At 46.9% G+C, this 17657-nt stretch overlaps 2 protein-coding genes across 4 annotated transcripts; one reads left to right on the forward strand and one right to left on the reverse strand.

The window, feature by feature from the left end:
- Positions 1 to 9651: 9651 nt before the first annotated feature.
- Positions 9652 to 13759, reverse strand: LOC119303702 (RNA-binding protein Y14B-like). 2 transcript variants are annotated; one of them, XM_037580841.1, is made up of 4 exons: positions 13449 to 13759; positions 11427 to 11563; positions 10709 to 10851; positions 9652 to 9979 (listed from the first exon to the last, which is right to left on the reverse strand). In XM_037580841.1, exons 1-4 carry the CDS (start codon positions 13693 to 13695, stop codon positions 9922 to 9924), a joined length of 585 nt encoding a protein of 194 aa, XP_037436738.1. In that variant the 5' UTR covers positions 13696 to 13759; the 3' UTR covers positions 9652 to 9921. The 2 variants fall into 2 exon arrangements, with proteins under 2 accessions (XP_037436738.1, XP_037436737.1); XM_037580840.1 differs by lacking the exon at positions 9652 to 9979 and having other exon boundaries at positions 10507 to 10851.
- A 260-nt stretch (positions 13760 to 14019) lies between these two features.
- LOC119298243 lies at positions 14020 to 16028 on the forward strand. Of its 2 annotated transcripts, none has more exons than XM_037575718.1 (6): positions 14020 to 14188; positions 14419 to 14513; positions 14631 to 14710; positions 14850 to 14899; positions 15063 to 15175; positions 15446 to 16028. In XM_037575718.1, the coding sequence occupies exons 1-6, from the start codon at positions 14035 to 14037 to the stop codon at positions 15815 to 15817; spliced, it is 864 nt and encodes a 287-aa protein (XP_037431615.1). In that variant the 5' UTR covers positions 14020 to 14034; the 3' UTR covers positions 15818 to 16028. The 2 variants fall into 2 exon arrangements, with proteins under 2 accessions (XP_037431615.1, XP_037431616.1); XM_037575719.1 differs by having other exon boundaries at positions 15072 to 15175.
- The last annotated feature ends 1629 nt before the right edge of the window (positions 16029 to 17657 follow it).

Consider the following 17657-nt stretch of genomic DNA (forward strand, 5'->3'; position numbering starts at 1 on the left):
TAACTAAATAGCACTTTCCAAATAAAAAAGACAGTAGTTCTCGTGAGCGCTAAAGTTTCTGTTTTTTTACAGCAAGTTCAACAAGACTTTCCCCAAGTCTTTCCAACGGTTCTACTTGGCACAAACACTAATCAAACACAAAAAACACAACCAAAACAGAGGCTAGATAAATTATTTATTACTAAATAGGAGCAAAAATCAAGGAATAAAAATAAAATTGGGTTGCCTCCCAACAAGCGCTATCGTTTAACGCCCCCAGCTAGGCATAACAAGCAAGAATAGATCTAGGTATTGCCATATTTGGTAGGCAATCCATAAGTGGCTCTCATAATAGATTCATAAGGTAATTTAATTTCTTTCTAGGAAAGTGTTCCATGCCTTTCCTTAATGGAAATTGGAATCTAATATTTCCTTCCTTCATATCAATAATTGCATCAATCGTTCTAAGGAAAGGTCTACCAAGAATAATAGGACATGAAGGATTGCAATCTATGTCAAGAACAATAAAATCTACGGGCACATAATTCCTATTTGCAACAATAAGAACATCATTAATTCTTCCCATAGGTTTCTTAATAGTGGAATTCGCAAGGTGCAAGTTTAGAGAGCAATCATCAAAATCACGGAAACCTAACAAATCACACAAAGTCTTTGGAATCGTGGAAACGCTAGCACCCAAATCACATAAAGCATAGCATTCATGATCTTTAATTTTAATTTTAATAGTTGGTTCCCACTCATCATAAAGTTTTCTAAGAATAGAAACTTCCAATTTAAGTTTTTCTTCATAAGATTGCATCAAGGCATCAACGATATGTTTAGTAAATGCTTTATTTTGACTATAAGCATGAGGAGAATTTAGCACGGATTGCAACAAGGAAATACAATCAATCAAAGAGCAATTTTCATAGTTAAATTCCTTGAAATCCATAATAGTGGGTTTAGCAACATCTAGGGTTTTAATTTCTTCAATCCCACTTTTATCAAATTTAGCATCAAGATTAACAAATTCCGAATTCTTAGAACGCCTTCTAGGTAAAGGTGGATCATATTCAGTCCCATCATTATCAAGATCCATATTGCAAAACAAAGATTTAATAGGGGACACATCAATAACTTTTAGATCTTCATCTTTATTTTCATGGGAACTAGAAGAACACGCTCTTATAAAGGCATCTTTCTTAGCACGCATCCTAGCGGTTCTTTCTTTGCACTCATCAATGAAAATTTTCATGGCTTTGAGAGACTCATTGAGATCATGCTTGGTTGGAATAGATTTAAGTTTCAAAGAATTAACATCAAGAGCAATTCTATCAACGTTCCTAGCCAAATCATCAATCTTAAGCAATTTTTCTTCAACCATAGCATTAAAATTCTTTTGCGAAGTAATAAATTCTTTAATATTAGATTCAAAATCAGAGGGCATCTTATTATAATTTCCATAAGAATTGTTGTAGGAATTACCATAATTATTAGAGGAATTACTAGGATAAGGCCTAGGATTAAAATTTCCTCTATACGCGTTGTTACCAAAATTGTTCCTACCAACAAAATTCACATCCATAGATTCATTATTATTCTCAATCAAAGTAGACAAGGGCATATCATTAGGATCAGAAGAAACACTCTTATAAGCAAATAATTTCATAAGTTCATCCATCTTTCCACTCAAAACATTAATTTCTTCTATCACATGCACCTTTTTATTAGTAGATATTTCAGTATGCCATTGAGAATAATTAACCATAATATTATCTAGGAGTTTAGTAGCTTCTCCTAAAGTGATTTCCATAAAAGTGCCTCCCGTGGCCGAATCTAAAAGATTTCTAGAAGCAAAATTCAATCCGGCATAAATTTTTTGTATGATCATCCACAAATTTAAACCATGAGTAGGGCAATTACGTATCATTAGTTTCATTCTCTCCCAAGCTTGTGCAACATGTTCATGATCAAGTTGCTTAAAATTCATAATATCGTTTCTAAGAGAGATGATCTTAGCGGGAGGAAAATACTTAGAGATAAAAGCATCTTTGCACTTATTCCATGAATCAATACTATTTTTAGGCAAAGACGAAAACCAAGCTTTAGCACGATCTCTAAGCGAAAAAGGAAATAACTTCAATTTAACAATATCATTATCCACATCTTTATTCTTTTGCATATCACACAAATCAACAAAGCTATTTAGATGGGTAGCGGCATCTTCACTAGGAAGGCCGGAAAACGGATCTTTCATGACAAGATTCAGCAAAGCAGTATTAATTTCCCAAGATTCAGCATCGGTAAGAGGAGCAATCGGAGTGCTAATAAAATCATTCTTGTTGGTATTGGTGAAGTCACACAATTTAGTATTATCTTGAGCCATCGTGACAAGCAAGCAAACTAACACACAAGCAAACAAAAAGCAAGCGGGCAAAAAGAGGCAAATAGAGAAAGAGAAGGAGGATGGAGAGAGAGGCGAATAAAACGACAAGGGTGAAGTGGGGGAGAGGAAAACGAGAGGCAAATGGCAAATAATGTAATGCAGGAGATAAAGGTATGTGATGGGTACTTGGTATGTTGACTTTTGTGTAGACCTCCCCGGCAACGGCGCCAGAAATCCTTCTTGCTACCTCTTGAGCACTGTGTTAGTTTTCCCCGAAGAGGAAGGGATGATGCAACAAAGTAGCATAAGTATTTCCCTCAGTTTTTGAGAACCAAGGTAGCTACGCGCGAGTCCCTCGTACCTGCACAAAGCAAATAAATCCTCGCAACCAACGCAAATAGGGGTTGTCAATCCCTATAAGGCCACTTACGAGAGTGAGATCTGATAGATATGATAAGATAATATTTTTGGTATTTTTATGATAAAGATGCAAAGTAAAATAAAGGCAAAGTAAATAACAAAGAAAATAACTAAGTAGTAGGAGATTAATATGATGAAGATAGACCCGAGGGCCATAGGTTTCACTAGTGGCTTTTCTCGAGAGCATAAGTATTCTACGGTGGGTGAACAAATTACTGTTGAGCAATTGACAGAATTGAGCATAGTTATGAGAATATCTAGGTATGATCATGTATATAGGCATCACGTCCGAGACAAGTAGACCGACTCCTGCCTGCATCTACTACTATTACTCCACTCATCGACCGCTATCCAGCATGCATCTAGAGTATTAAGTTAAAAACAGAGTAACACCTTAAGCAAGATGACATGATGTAGAGGGATAGACTCATGCAATATGAAGAAAACCCCATCTTGTTATCCTCGATGGCAACAATACAATATGTGCCTTGCTTCCCCTACTGTCACTGGGAAAGGACACCGCAAGATTGAACCCAAAGCTAAGCACTTCTCCCATTGCAAGAAAGATTAATCTAGTAGGCCAAACCAAACTGATAATTCGAAGAGACTTGCAAAGATAACCAATCATACATAAAAGAATTCAGAGAAGACTCAAATATTATTCATAGATAGACTTGATCATAAATCCACAATTCATCAGTCTCAACAAACACACCGCAAAAAGAAGATTACATCGAATAGTTCTCCACAAGAGAGGGGGAGAACATTGTATTGAGATCCAAAAAGAGAGAAGAAGCTATCTAGCTAATAACTATGGACCCGTAGGTCTGAGGTAAACTACTCACACTTCATCGGAGAGGCTATGGTGTTGATGTAGAAGCCCTCTGTGATCGATGCCCCCTCCGGCGGAGCTCCGGAACAGGCCTCAAGATGGGATCTCGTGGATACAGAAAGTTGCGGTGGTGGAATTAGGTTTTTGGCTCTGTATTTGATCGTTTGGGGGTACGTAGGTATATATAGGAGGAAGGAGTACGTCGGTGGAGCAACAGGGGGACCACGAGGGTGGAGGGCGCGCCTGGGGGGGTAGGCGCGCCCCCCTACCTCGTGGCCTCCTGTTTCTTTTCTCGACGTAAGGTCCAAGTCTCCCGGATCATAATCCTCCTAAAAATCACGTTCCTGAAGGTTTCATTCCGTTTGGACTCCGTTTGATATTCCTTTTCTTCGAAACCCTAAAACAGGCAAAAACAGCAATTCTGGGTTGGGCCTCTGGTTAATAGGTTAGTCCCAAAAATAATATGAAAGTGGATAATAAAGCCCAATAATGTCCAAAACAGTAGATAATATAGCATGGAGCAATCAAAAATTATAGATACTTGGAGACGTATCACTTGCTTGAGCCCGTATAGAGACCGGGACAGCAAACACACATGGCCAGGAAGAGATGCGTCGACGAAACCGGTGGGCTGCTCACAATAAACCTGCTCCTCAAGATGGCCATGGAGGAAGGCGTTGGAGACATCCATCTGATGAACTGGCCAGCTTTGGGACACCGCAAGCTGGAGGACGGTGCGGATCGTGCCCGGTTTGACAACCGATGCAAATGTCTCAGTGAAGTCAACTCCAGCGCGCTGTCGAAAACCACGAACCACCCAGCGAGCCTTGTAGCGCTCAGGTGTACCATCCGAGCGGGTCTTGTGGCGAAAGACCCACTTGCCGCTGATGACATTGGCACGAGGAGGCCGAGGAACCAGTGTCCAGGTGCGGTTCCGCTGGAGAGCGTCGAACTCTTCCTGCATCGCGGCAAGCCAGTGAGGATCACGAAGGGTTGTGCGAGCGGAGGCATGAATAGGGGACGGCTCCGCGGTGGAGGCAGCGAGGAGGTACTCGTCGCTCGAGTACCGCAGACTTGGACGGTGAACGCCAGCTCGGGCCCGTGTGACGGGGCGAGACGGTAGCGCCGGGACGTCCGGCGAGGCGGGCGGCGAGACAACCGGCGACGGGGTGGCCCCCGAGGTGGCCGGTGAATATATCGGCGACGCGGCGGTCGGTGAAGATACCGGCGACGCGGTGGCCGGCGAAGATGCCGGCGAAGAGGCCGGTGAAGATACCGGCGACGCGGCGGCCGACGAAGATGCCGGCGACGCAGCGGCCGGCAAGACGGGCGATGCCGAGGCCCCTGACGAAGTCGGCGAGGGCGACGTGGGGGCGCGAGGCACAGCTCGTCCCACGGCGCGAGGACTGCCGAAGCCCGGAGGCGGTCCAAGAACCGAGCGGGGCCGTCTACCTGACGGGGTCGCTAGAGGGCCGGCGGCGACGGGGCGACAGGAGGTACCTGCTGAAATGGAAACACCTTCTCATCAAAGTAAACGTGTCGGGAGGTGAATACACGATGTGAGACGGGATCATAGCAGCGGTATCCTTTGGTGTTAGGTGGGTAGCCGAGGAAGATGCAAGCGACGGAGCGAGGTGCAAGCTTTTGAGGCGCAGTGGCGGCGATGCTAGGATAGCAGAGACAACCAAAGATGCGAAGGCCATCATAAGATGGGGGCGCACCAAACAGGAGATGGTGAGGGGCATAGTTCCAGCGTGGGCGACACGGGCGGATGTTGATGAGGAGGGAGGCGGTGGCGAGTGCGTCCGGCCAAAACCGGGGAGGCACGTTAGAGTGAAAGAGCAACGTGCCGACGCAGTCGTTAAGAGTGCGAAGGATACGTTCGGCACGGCCATTTTGTTGGGACGTGTAGGGACAAGTGAGACGAAGGCTAGTGTCGTGAGAGGCTAGAAGGTTACGAACAGCGATGTTGTCAAACTCTTTTCCGTTGTCAGTTTGTAATGCAAGGATAGGACGACCGAACTGCGTGGTGACATAGGAATAAAAGGCGGTGAGTGTGGCAAGGGCGTCGGACTTGCGACAAAGAGGAAATGTCCACACATAATGAGAGAAATCATCTAAGATCACCAAATAGTATAGGTAGACTATGTTGCTCGCAACCGGGGATGTCCAAACATCACTATGCAATAACTGAAACGGAAAAGTGGAAATAGTGGTAGAAGCGCTAAAAGGAATAGAATGTGCTTGCCAAGACGACAAGCCTCACAAGTATGGTCGTCGATCTTATTGCATGAGAATGAAAAACTCTGAAGAATTTGACGCAAAGTGGTGGGGTTCGGGTGGCCCAAACGAGCATGCCAAAGGTCGACACCTGCAGCGAGGGCGACTGGGGTGGTGGAGGCGGTGGCGGAGGAGTGCACCGGATAGAGCTCGCCAGGTCTATCACAACGGTGAAGGACCATCCGAGTACGGGCGTCCTTCACAGAAAAAACGACAGCATCAAATTCAACGGTAATGGGATTCTCACGAGCAAGACGACGAATAGAGACAAGGTTCCTAACTAAATCAGGAGAAACAAGAACATTAGACATGGTGACATGCGTAGATGTGGAAGGAAACGAAGTACGACCAATATGTGTGATAGGTAGAGAGGAACCGTTACCAACGGTGATGCGAGTAGGAGTACGAACCGGAGTGAAGGAGTTTAAGGTATCAAGATGAGATGTCATGTGGGCGGTGGCGCCCGAGTCCATGTACCAAGCGCCGCCGGTGCCGAAGGGGTTCGGTGATGAGGCCGAGTGCAGGGCAGCCAAAGGAGTACGGCCCCATGGCGGGGAGACCGGCATCGAGGCGAAGTAGGCGTAGGGCTAAACCGGGGCGAGCGGAGCATGGCCGACGGCCATCGGCGGGGCGGGCAGAGCCGCGGAGCCGGCACCGGTCGGCTGTTGCAGCACGTCGAAGTTGGCCGTATGGCCCGCCGGGAAAGCTGGCAGCGTGGTGTAGCCGCCGAGGGGCTGAACCAGGGCGAGCGGAGCGTGGCCGCCGGCCATTGGCGGCGTCGGCTGCATGTTGGTGAAAGGAGACGGCGCGCCCGCGTACATGGGGCCGAAGGAAGACGACGCAGCAGAAGACATTGCAGCGGCGATGGCGGTGGCTGGGGAAGGAGACGCGGCGGCAGCCAGGGAGGCGGCGGCGGTTGGAGGGGAGGATGCGTGAGGTGGGCGGGGCAGCGCGCGGAGGGCGCGCGGCGGCGACGGCGCGGAGGACGCGTGAGGTGGGCGGGGCAGCGGCGACCGGCGGCAGCGCATAGAGCGCGCGACGGCGACGGCGGCGGGTGGTGGCGGCGGCGCGGAAGACGCGCGACGGCGGCGGCGGCTAGGATTAGGTCGACCGACCTGCGATAGATACCATGTAAAATATGAAGTATAGGCTGTACAAAACACGATGCATTGATCGGAGAAGGGCCATAACCTTAACTATAGAAAAAAAACAGAAGATGGGCTCAATACACAATATAAACGTACACAATATACTCAAATACATCGGTCCTGGTAGGATGGCCGAGCTCCGCCGTCGAAGCCAACCTATTGCGGGTCCACTAGTCGGACGCCTTCTCCGCCACTTCAGATGGCATCCAGCGCTGGCGCCAGTTCAGCATTAGCGAACGTCGCCTATCCACATGAGTAATGCTACACGTACAAACGAGTTACAAGGTTTTATAAAGAAGATTAATTTGATTGGTCAATAATAGGTGGGGAGGCGGCCCACCCCCCTTCCCTGAAAATCAGGGAGAAAGGGGCAAGTATGTGATTGGTTAGTAGATGAAAAAAATCCTAATCAAGATGTAATTGTGTGTAACTCTTTGTATGTTTAGCATTATTGTATCCACATCGTCAACGCATCAGCTACGCGTCAAAAGGAGGGCCCGACTCGTAGCCCAGAGAGCCTCCGAGGCTGGCTGGCGCTGGACCCTTGTCCCCGAGTCTAAGGTCAATGGCAGCAATGCGCAAAGGCCACACCGACGCTATTGCGTATTCAACCGCTGCTCCCACGACGACCATGAAGACAAGGACAAGGGCAAGATGGACCCAAAAGAAAGAAGATGAGGCGAGTATGGTGACCGAGGCACCGAGCCTAAAACTCGCAGAGCGGCCGTAGTCGTTTTTGGCTCGGCGATGAAGATTCTGGCCGTCGACTACGGCCGATGACTGACTGACCGACCGACCGACTGAGTGACTGAATGAGAGATGCACTCTAGAAATCGCAACGTAGAAAAATGTAGAATCAAGTTAGAATCGCAGAGGAGATGGAGATGGAGATGGAGATGGGCGGTAGTACATGACAATCTGCACGGAAAAAACACGCGCGCTTTTTACGGCGTAGTGCGCGGAGATCGGGACGAGGGGAGGGAGAAGGCCACCGCCGCCAGGCCAGGCCAGGCCAAGGGGGGTGATGGGACGAGACGGTGGCCGGAGGGGGGGTTGACGCGACGGCCAGCCCGTGGGGCGTCGACACCGCTCCACGTCGATCCATCCATCGGCTCTTGGTGCTCTCGCTTTGGTCGATTCCATCGATCCACCCGGGAATCCCCTCTCCCTCTCCCTCTCCCTCTCGATGTTGGTCGTGCGCGGGCGCGGCGTCTCCGCTCCACATTTTGTACGGCGGCCGCGTCCATGGTGGAGCAAGCCGTGGAGGCTAGCAATCCTGAAGGCTAGGCTAGAGGCTAGGTAGATGCCGGTCCAGGAGATGGAGATGGACGTCACCTGGTGGAGGTGGTGGTGGCCGGAGCAATCATTGGCGGAGGGAGGACGGCGAGGCCAGTAGTCGGAGAGCGACAGGGACGAGGACGACGATCGATCCACAGCGGGCGTGTGGCGGCCCAAGGCTCGGAGCGCCTCGTGCTGGCGCCACTCTTGTCACGTCAGGGGTCTAGCCTATCGGCTACTACCGGCTCCCAAGGTGAAGACGGCCTGGAGATGGAGATGGCGAGCCGAGCCTGAGCCAGATGGGATGGATCCGCCGCACTTGCAACAGTGCTCCAGTCCAGTGGGCATATATGCGTGCGCTTGGCATTTTACCACCGCCAATGGGCACGATCAGTTCCCATCTACACACACGAGCTACTAACATGGGATGAGTCGTCGTCCACGACCAGCACTGATGGCCATGTACACTTGGCTCCCAAATGGATAGGCCGTAGATAGATATGTACGAGGACCACCTGAACCCTGTGGTGTGGTGTGGTGTTGTGGATACTGGATAGGAGGAGGGAGGACCACCTGAAAGCAGAAACAGGAGTACCGGTGTTGACAGACAGACATCCCCTACAGTGGAGCTGGCCAAACGTGGGACGCCGGAACCGGGGAAAATGACTGGAGATGGAGATGTGGGGTGGGGGCACGCGGAGACGGACCTTTGAGAGAAGTGGACCGGCGATGGCAACTCGTCATGTCGATCCCCTGGCCGCACCGCACCTTTCAGGCCTGCACTGCACACAAAAGCCACAAAGGTATGCCCAACATGTCTGGAAGATACTGTATATCTGAAACATGTTCGGTTTCTTGTTTGTTCATTCAGTTTGGACAGTGCAAGATGATACTCTCCATCGATTATGCAATGGTCTCTCTCAGCTCCAACAGAAGGTACTACTTCTGTCTCTCTTGTCAGAGAGCTCTAGGGCAGCTCAGAAGGCGGCACGGTAACATTGGTGGTGGATGCGGTGAGACGTGCCGCCTGCGATCCCAATTCACAGGACCTCGCCGAACCGCCCACTGGGGCGAAACAAGTTCTCAAGATGAATTTGCCAAGTGAGAAATGGAGCAATGTTGATGCTGCTATCAGGCTTCTGCATAAGTAATTCTTCAGGATTAACGAGTGTTGCTTGGCAAGGCAACTGCCTCTTATTGCCCTTGCGAGACTCCAGGGATTGGGAAACCAACGGTTTTGATCACTCAACCAACCCTTGAGTTCTCCATGTGATCTAGTACTGGTTAAACCATCTTGTGGTCATCTAATAAAGGATGTGTTAGTTCAAAAAGACAAAACAGATTGATCCATCCAATTTGCATCATGCATCAATATCAAACTTTGTGAGCCAGGCCTCTGAACAAGCTCAGTACAAGCGTAGCAAGGCTAGCAGAATCAGGACTCGGTTTTCTGGACGATACATACTCTGGTTCAGATTACCGCTTACTGTCGGAAGATGATGGTTAAGACTAAAATCTATGACATGGCAAATCCCTGGCGACTACCAAAAAATCACTGACCAAGGCTGGCCCAAGATTGCAGGCCTAGCAGCTCCCTCTCAGTATGTCATGGCAGCAAGCCTGCGAGGCGGAGTCCTAGACCGTCGCTGTGCTGGCCTGTGAGCAAGGAAAATCAGTTGTCAGTAGATTACATAGACAAATAGAGGAGACCATCAACATCAACAGTATAACCACAACTGTGAATTCCAATTGCACAATACAGATCTCTACTCAATAAATATAGAGGCCGATGACAAAAGTTGCACATCTACAGCACAGACAGACATGGCATCTAGGGGAGGTAAAAGCATCGTCTTCTCTACAGTTTAGATCAGGCAATAACGTAGCTTAAATAGGTGATCACACTGTCCTCTACAACATACATTCAGTCTAGGATGGTTACTGAAACACGTGTTATCATTTGCAATCTACACATAATCATGAAACCAAGGGAAGATAGACGTATCTAATCCCAACAATATGAACTGAGAAAACTACTTATACTGCATTACTAAGCATTTCATTTCACGAAACCAAATGAGATACGGGTTCACCAATGCTGAACCTTCTCCAGCAAAGACTATTTAATCATGTTATATAATCTTTGAGGTTATTAGGTTTACAGAAGAAAGTAGCGAGCAGATGAAAAACAATAGATATAGCTTGCAAGAATTTCAGGACAGGGCAATGGCAAGGACAAATATACAATTATAGAATGTAAATACAGATTACACAAAGAAGACACTGTCAGTAACAAGCGTGTGGTCCAAATTAAGTATCATATCAAATTGGCATAAAGATTTATCAACCAGAGGAAATGCAGGACAAAACACGTTTTGTTCGCACCGTGCACTTGTGACGTTCTGTATAGGACCTCTGTTGAATGCCCAATCAACATGGATGGTCTTTGTTAACAGCTGTGTCCCATTCATACTTCTGATTGCAGTTTGTGCTTCCTCAAAACATCCATATTCAACCAATGCATATCCCTGTGTTGAGCAGATAAACAGAGGTGTGATAAATTAGAGAGCTTCTTCACAAACAAAAAGACATTTGGCATAATTGCCAGTTGTATATGTAGGCAATAAACTTTCTTCGCAAGTGTAAACAATAATCTCGACCAATTGTGCCACTACAGTAAGATTAATGCAATTCTGGGCAAACTCTCGGTGCTTATTTCGACAGAACTGCCTGTCACACCCCATGATACTTGCACAAATTGGTGAGAAGAAAAAGGCATGGCTAAAAATGAAAGTAAATATAGTAAAGCTTAGAAGCTGACTTTGTATTCAAGAACTTGCAACATTGCACACAGCATATATATCAAGCAATTTCATGTCCTTTAGAGTTTTCTGATCATGGTTTTGCAGGAGTCCAACCACTACCATTGATCCAAATTCCAAAACAGGACTACTTCAAGACATAATTCAGTATAGACCGGTAAGCGGTAAGCATAGCTTCAAGTACCAAATTATCAGTACATTTGCTTTCGTGTGGCTCATCCGGAATTGCACCACCAGCAAAGAAGGGGCCTCCTTTATTTTAGTAAGACTATGAAATTTACCTTGCCATATCCAGTGCGGCGTTCCAGGTTGAGATGCAAGTCCTTGACCTCACCAAACTCAGCAAAAGCATCATACAGATCACTTTCTTCTGCATCTTCTTTGACTCCTGAGACAATTATTATCCATCCTTCAATTGCTACAAGGTAACAGAGTTTTCCATTACTAATGCTAGAAAATGATCAAAATGGGAATATATGCAGAAGAAGTTGACTATAACAGCAAATAATCTATTAGAAAAGTATGAGAGCAGAAGCCAAGTATGGGATAACCACATAGATTAGCATGAAACAGAACCCACAGCTAGTGACCAGACAAATCTGTAGATGGTTTGTTACCAATGCTGGATTACATTTTATAGACTATGGAATATTGTTCATAAGGCATCCCGCCTTGGACGCTTAGGCGGCAAGGCGCCCTGGCAGCGCCTTACAATTGTGCCCGCTTTAGGCGCTTAGGCGTCAGGACAGTTGGTGCTCGCCTTAGGTCGCCTTACCGCCTTATAAACAATGATATGGAAAACTAGCATGCAAGTAACCAGGAACTAGCAGGAACGGCCATGCCTTCATGTCGGATGTTCCTCAGTGTATAAAAACGTGAGGCAAATCATTTTGCACTACTGGGCTGACAACTGCTTACCTAGTAGTAACCAGAATGCCATGGGCTGGCATACAAGAAGCATAGTGGAAAACAAAATAAGCAGTGTCATATGCCCATTGGATTAACCATCATTATATCATTGTGTAGTCATATAAAATTTGTTCAGATGCACATCCCTGCTCTGTTTCAGTTCTGTCACTTCTCAATGTTTTGACAGTTTGACTTGTTAATTCTTTCGGCTTCAAGAAAACACTAAAAGTTTGAAAGACTGCCAGCTACAATTTTTAGCATAGAACAAGTAACAGCGGCAAGGAAAATAAACATAATAATGCTAAACTGCATTATGAGGCACAGCGCACGACAAATGAAGAAGGCGAAAACTATAAGTGCAAGGGAGACATTATTCAAATATGCATCCCAACAAATTAGTCTCGGCTGGAAGTTAATGTTATGTTTGTTTACCTAATTCTTCATCCAAAACTCTCCGATCCTGCCTTCTTCTAAAACATTCTAATTTTCATCTTTCAATCACACGATCAAAAGGAGGCTTACATGACTGTAGCTGGAAAATGCAGTTTACAGCAGTCATAAAATCCGCTTTTGGTGTCCTACATTTTTAGCATCCCACATGCCTCATCCTAATAAGAAATTTAGCATTTCCGACAAATCATTACAGTCTCTGATAGACTTAGCATGTACACTCCTAGAGACTACTAGCCTACTATACGGATGAACATATAGTCCAGCAAACAGAGTCAGGCCATTCTGAATTTGTTTGTCAAAGTGTTAGTAAGCATCACCCCCACAATGTGCATCCCTTGATTCCCTTATCACCAGCAAACCACACTGATGCTCTAACTGGTGTACATAATTTATCCACCATGATCACATTTTCTTTTCTTTATACAGAAGCCTTTCACTATAACTGTCTGATCCTAGCAAAGACACGCATGACACATAACCACACCTACCAAACCTGCAGAAGAGCAATAACCGAAAAGGCTAGTTCTCAGCATGAAGAATCACACAACATGACAACACAGCACCTACATTATGACGATACATTCGCATCTTCATAGAAGCATACAACAATGCAGGCAAAAGGAAGGACTTTAATTTGAATAGTTGGTCTGAAATGTGACACCAAACAGCCCTGGTTGTTCAAGCGATGCCGAAATTCAGCTAACACAAGCAGTACCACCTACCACGCATGACATCGAACAGCAGTGCTACATAAACCCTCACGGAAATCACCAATCACAAACCCTAGCCTGCAAACTTTCCTCGCGATTCCCAACGAAACGGACCCCAAACAACACAAGAGCTCGCCTCAAACATCGGGAACCCCCAGCCGGGGACTCCAAACCTAGAGATCACGCCCAAAAAAAAGAGGGGGGTGGGGGGTCGGGCAAGGGGGTCCTCACAGCGCTGCGGGCCGCCGTGCGCGGAGGTGCCGGCGAAGGGGAGGGAGTCGAAGCGGTCGCGGGTGGAGGCGATGACGGAGCGGCTGCGGCCGACGAAGCGGCCCCTGCTGGTGCGCGGCACGGCGGGGGCGGCGATGTGGGGCACGGGGAGCGCGCGGGCCGAGACCTCCCCGTCCTCCATCCCCTCGTCGTCCTCGTCGCCGTCGTCCCGCTCGTAGTCCACGAACTCCACGTCCTCCGCCGCCATCGCCGCCGCCGAAACAACCGGATGGTAAAGCGAGAGAGGGCACAGAGAGAGAAAGTGGAGCGTGGCGGAGGCGACGTGAGACGAGGGGCTCTTATAATGGCGGCAAGTAACTGCGAGCTAAGCGTGATTAGTAGGGTAATTTAGGACTGTGATTAGCGTAATGACCCCTCGCGAGTTGATTAACCGGGTCCCGATCTGGTTGGGTCCTCTGCTCCATGGATCTGCCGTCCGATGGTGAGCAGACGGCTCGGATGGGAGCCGACCCGCGCCCGGTGGCTTGTTCCCCTCTTCCCCTGTTTTTTACCTGGGCGATGCCGATCCGCCTTCAGACTTGCAGACATGGACATGGCGGCGGCCGCCTCCACTTCCTCCGCCGCCGCGCCCGGCTCGCCCTCCGGCGGTGGCCGCAGAGGCCCGTCGGCGGCGGTCGCGTGCTCTTGCCCCATCTGCCTCGAGGGCTTCGAGGACGAGGCGTACCTCGACACCTGCCTGCGTGAGTCGCCTCCTCCTTCCCCCAACCCCCGACGCACGAATTGGCCGCGAACTCAGCTGCAGCTCCAGATTATTTTTGTTCTCGAAGTACTTCTAGCAGAAAGATTAGAGGGGTACACATTCTGTAGGTTTCTGTTGTGTCCGTAGGCACTCTGCAGAAACTGTGGGTTTGGGGCAGAGGATTCCTGTGGTTCGAGACCCATTTCTGACCGACTGTGCTGAATTCTTCAGATTCATTCTGTTACGAGTGCATAACCCAGTGGGCGAGCATGGTGGCGAGCAAGCATGAAGACCCTTTGTCCTCTGTGAAATGCCCCCTTTGCAAGGTGAGCCCCTGGCCCCATTCATAGCAAGGAGCTATGCCTGTGAACTTGACCAGATATTGTTTTGCCTGGCAGACTTAGTCGGGTCCTTATCTCATTGTGTCATTGTGGTGCTTGCAGACCGAGAGTGTATCTATCCTTCATGCTTTCGATGGTAAATCGTTTCAGAGACATTATATAGAGCAGGACCCCGGGAAGAGGTCAGTACCAATCTCATCGTGCATGCCTTTTGGCGGTTGATGATGTGATACCCAAGAGCATGTTTCATTCTTCTGATTACATGCTAGAACTTGCTTGAGTGTGGATGAGTTTATTGAGCCTGCTTTTTTTATGGTGCAGACATCTTGTAGATGCACACCAGTTGATATCACAGTTCTATAACACAAGAGGTGCTGTGTTAATTTGTAGTGCTGTCTACTTCTCTGTTCACATTTTTTAGAATTAGTTTCAGATGTGTAGCCTTGTTTTTCTCTAACACTGATGTTTGATGCCGAGATTTCAGACGATACAGCCAATGTGCTTTGTTTTTTCTAACACTGATGTTTGATGCAGAGATTTCAGATGATGCAGCCAGTGTGCTTCAATATTGGAAGCAACGGAAGTATCTCCGGAAGAACATATGGCTTGAAACTTGGTTGAGACGTGAAATTCAGGCCCTTACACAGGTGTAATGCTACGCATTAATACAGACGTTATTCTGTAGCTCAGCAGAATTATGTTTGCACTTCCATGTTTCAATTTCACACTAGGCAAGCCTAGCTTGTGTAAAAAGAGAATGCATGTAATAAAACATCCAGCTGGTGCTTATCTGTAATGCATGTATTACCCATTACTCATTCATCATGGTCGATCAGGCAGGCTGATCCTGCACACTAAAGGCACATAGTAGATTTTCTCATTCGTAGTAACTTATGTCGATAATCTATTTTCTGCAGGATGAAAACATCGAGGCCATAGTGTACCACATCGACGGCATGATTGAGTCCTTCATGAAAGCGCAAGAAAAACTGCACGCCTCAAAGCAGACTTCCCCGGAACATACAAGGGAAGAGTTCAGGAGCTTGCTGTCAGACGCTGCAAGGCCGTTCCTCCTCGGACGGACAGCACGGTTCGTCACAGAGGTGGAGCTCTTCCTGATATCACAACGGAACATCGACGCATACAGCAGAGTGCGCCTGCAGAGGTTCAAGGAGTCCGCCTCGCACGTAGCAAGAGAGCAGGACACGCTGCCACAGGACCGTCCCCTCGAGCACCACTACTTGTACCTTTTAAATGAAGAGACGGATTGTGTTGGCGGCGTGATATAACTGCCGTTTTTCGTTCTGTAGATTCTGCTGGTGTTGTGTTTCCATGTTGTACTGTATGTAACAGAGATCAGGCTTCACTGTGTTTGCCTGCTTGTTTACCTTTCAAGGCCAATGGGTCTTTTGGGTTGGCCTTGTATGAAAATTTGGCTAAGGGAGCAGGACACCACCGACCCGTTGGGAGAAGCTGGTCGACCCAAATTTGGTTGTCTAAGATTGTAGTGGTCTTTACGATAACATATGCATTTGTGAGGATTGTTAGCCTTGTGTTTATAGATTTTTAAAAAAATATTGATCCAAAATTACCTTTGTTTGTGCAAGAAATATAAATTAGAATGCATATACGCCTTGTTTTTCTTTGAAAAAGTAAACTCTGGAGATCCTAACATACTAAAAATTTCTAACACTAAATGAAGTTGTTTGAAAAGATATTGTTGTGTTACTACTATACCTGGCCATCTGTCGGGCCGGGCCGGGCCTACCAAAGCCCGATGCAAAAAACCCAGGCCTGAGCCCGGCCCGGCCGTCAGGCCTAAAAATCAGGCCTGAGCCTGGCCCATGACGCTAAAAGCCTGTCGGGCCGGGCCTCTTCGTTAATGTGCGAATATGACGGGACTGGGCCCAGGCCCGGCTCGGCCCAGGCATTGGGCTTGAAATCTAGGCCCGAGCCCGGCCCATGGACAAGGCCGGGTCAGGCAGGGTCAGGCTTTTTGGGCCGGGTCGGGTCGGGCCGGCTGGGCTGGGCTGCCCATGGCCAGGTCCAGTTACTACTCCCTATTTCGTACCAATATAGGATTAAAATGGATCGGACCATGTTACCCAACACATGAGGCCAATCACCACTGAACCATTGGTTCGGCTCCATGTCCCTAAACAAAGCAGAGGAGCCAACAAGTACCGGATCCGGCCCAGAGCGGGTCAGCCCATTGCACATCCTTAGGTGTTTGACAGCGGGTGTACATCTCACATATGATTGGGAAAATGTTAGCATTGTTTAACTTTCATTTCATATGTGTTGGTAATCGGAGGATGGTACGGCGGGGTCCTATTTACCACCCGTATGCGGCAAACAATCGTGGCTCCGCTGAAGCGAAGAGAGCGACGACACCACACGGGCCGGTGAACTTCAAGGATCAACCAGTTTTGAGAACCTTCACATTTTCCTCTTTTACATGTTTTCCTGTTTCCTTCATGTTTTTTTATTGGGTTTTTCTGCTTATTTTTATATTTTCTTTTCCTCTTTTCATAAATTCAAAAGTTGTTCAATTTTTTCAATAGATGTTCAAAATTTCAAAATTCCTTCATGATTTCAAAAATTGTTTCGGTTTTTGAAAATTTGTTCGCAATTTCAAAAAGTGTTCGCATTTTTGATAAAAAATTTCATCTTTTCCAATTTTGTTCACAATTCAAAAAATTGTTTTAAAGTCGAAATTTGTTCAAATTTTCTAAAATATATTCGCATTTTTTTAAAACAAAAATAATGTTTTTCCAATTTTGTTTGCCATTCAGAAAAAATGTTCACAATATTGTTTGCTTAAAAATATTCACATTTTTCAAAAAATTGTTCAATTTTAAAAAAACACCGTTAAAAATGTTGGAAATTCAATAATTTTTCGCAATTTCATAAAATATTCATATTTGCGAAAAAATGTCCATGTTTTTCTAATATTGTTCATTTTTTTTTAAAAATGTTCACAAATCAAAAAATGTTCCAAAATCGAAAATTAAAAGTTTACATATTCTAGAAAACTTTTGAAATTAAAACCGAAGAAAAATCGGAGCAGTACAACGAACCAGTATGCTACAGTAACATAACCACTACAATGTTGTTTCTCTACACTAC

Source organism: Triticum dicoccoides, chromosome 5A, assembly GCF_002162155.2.
Source record: "Triticum dicoccoides isolate Atlit2015 ecotype Zavitan chromosome 5A, WEW_v2.0, whole genome shotgun sequence".
NCBI lineage: Eukaryota > Viridiplantae > Streptophyta > Magnoliopsida > Poales > Poaceae > Triticum > Triticum dicoccoides.

What these genes read in the sequence shown, in the direction of transcription:
- LOC119298243 (XM_037575718.1), top strand. Translation starts at nt 14,035, where the DNA reads ATGGACATGGCGGCGGCCGCCTCCACTTCCTCCGCCGCCGCGCCCGGC. An exon ending in GTACCTCGACACCTGCCTGC is followed by an intron (nt 14,189 to 14,418) that starts GTGAGTCGCCTC and finishes TGAATTCTTCAG; the next exon opens with ATTCATTCTGTTACGAGTGC. An exon ending in ACAGTTCTATAACACAAGAG is followed by an intron (nt 14,900 to 15,062) that starts GTGCTGTGTTAA and finishes TGTTTGATGCAG; the next exon opens with AGATTTCAGATGATGCAGCC.
- LOC119303702 (XM_037580840.1), bottom strand. Translation starts at nt 13,695, where the DNA reads ATGGCGGCGGAGGACGTGGAGTTCGTGGACTACGAGCGGGACGACGGC. An exon ending in GCACGGCGGCCCGCAGCGCT is followed by an intron (nt 11,564 to 13,448) that starts GTGAGGACCCCC and finishes GTTACCTTGTAG; the next exon opens with CAATTGAAGGATGGATAATA. An exon ending in GCCGCACTGGATATGGCAAG is followed by an intron (nt 10,852 to 11,426) that starts GTAAATTTCATA and finishes TGCTCAACACAG; the next exon opens with GGATATGCATTGGTTGAATA.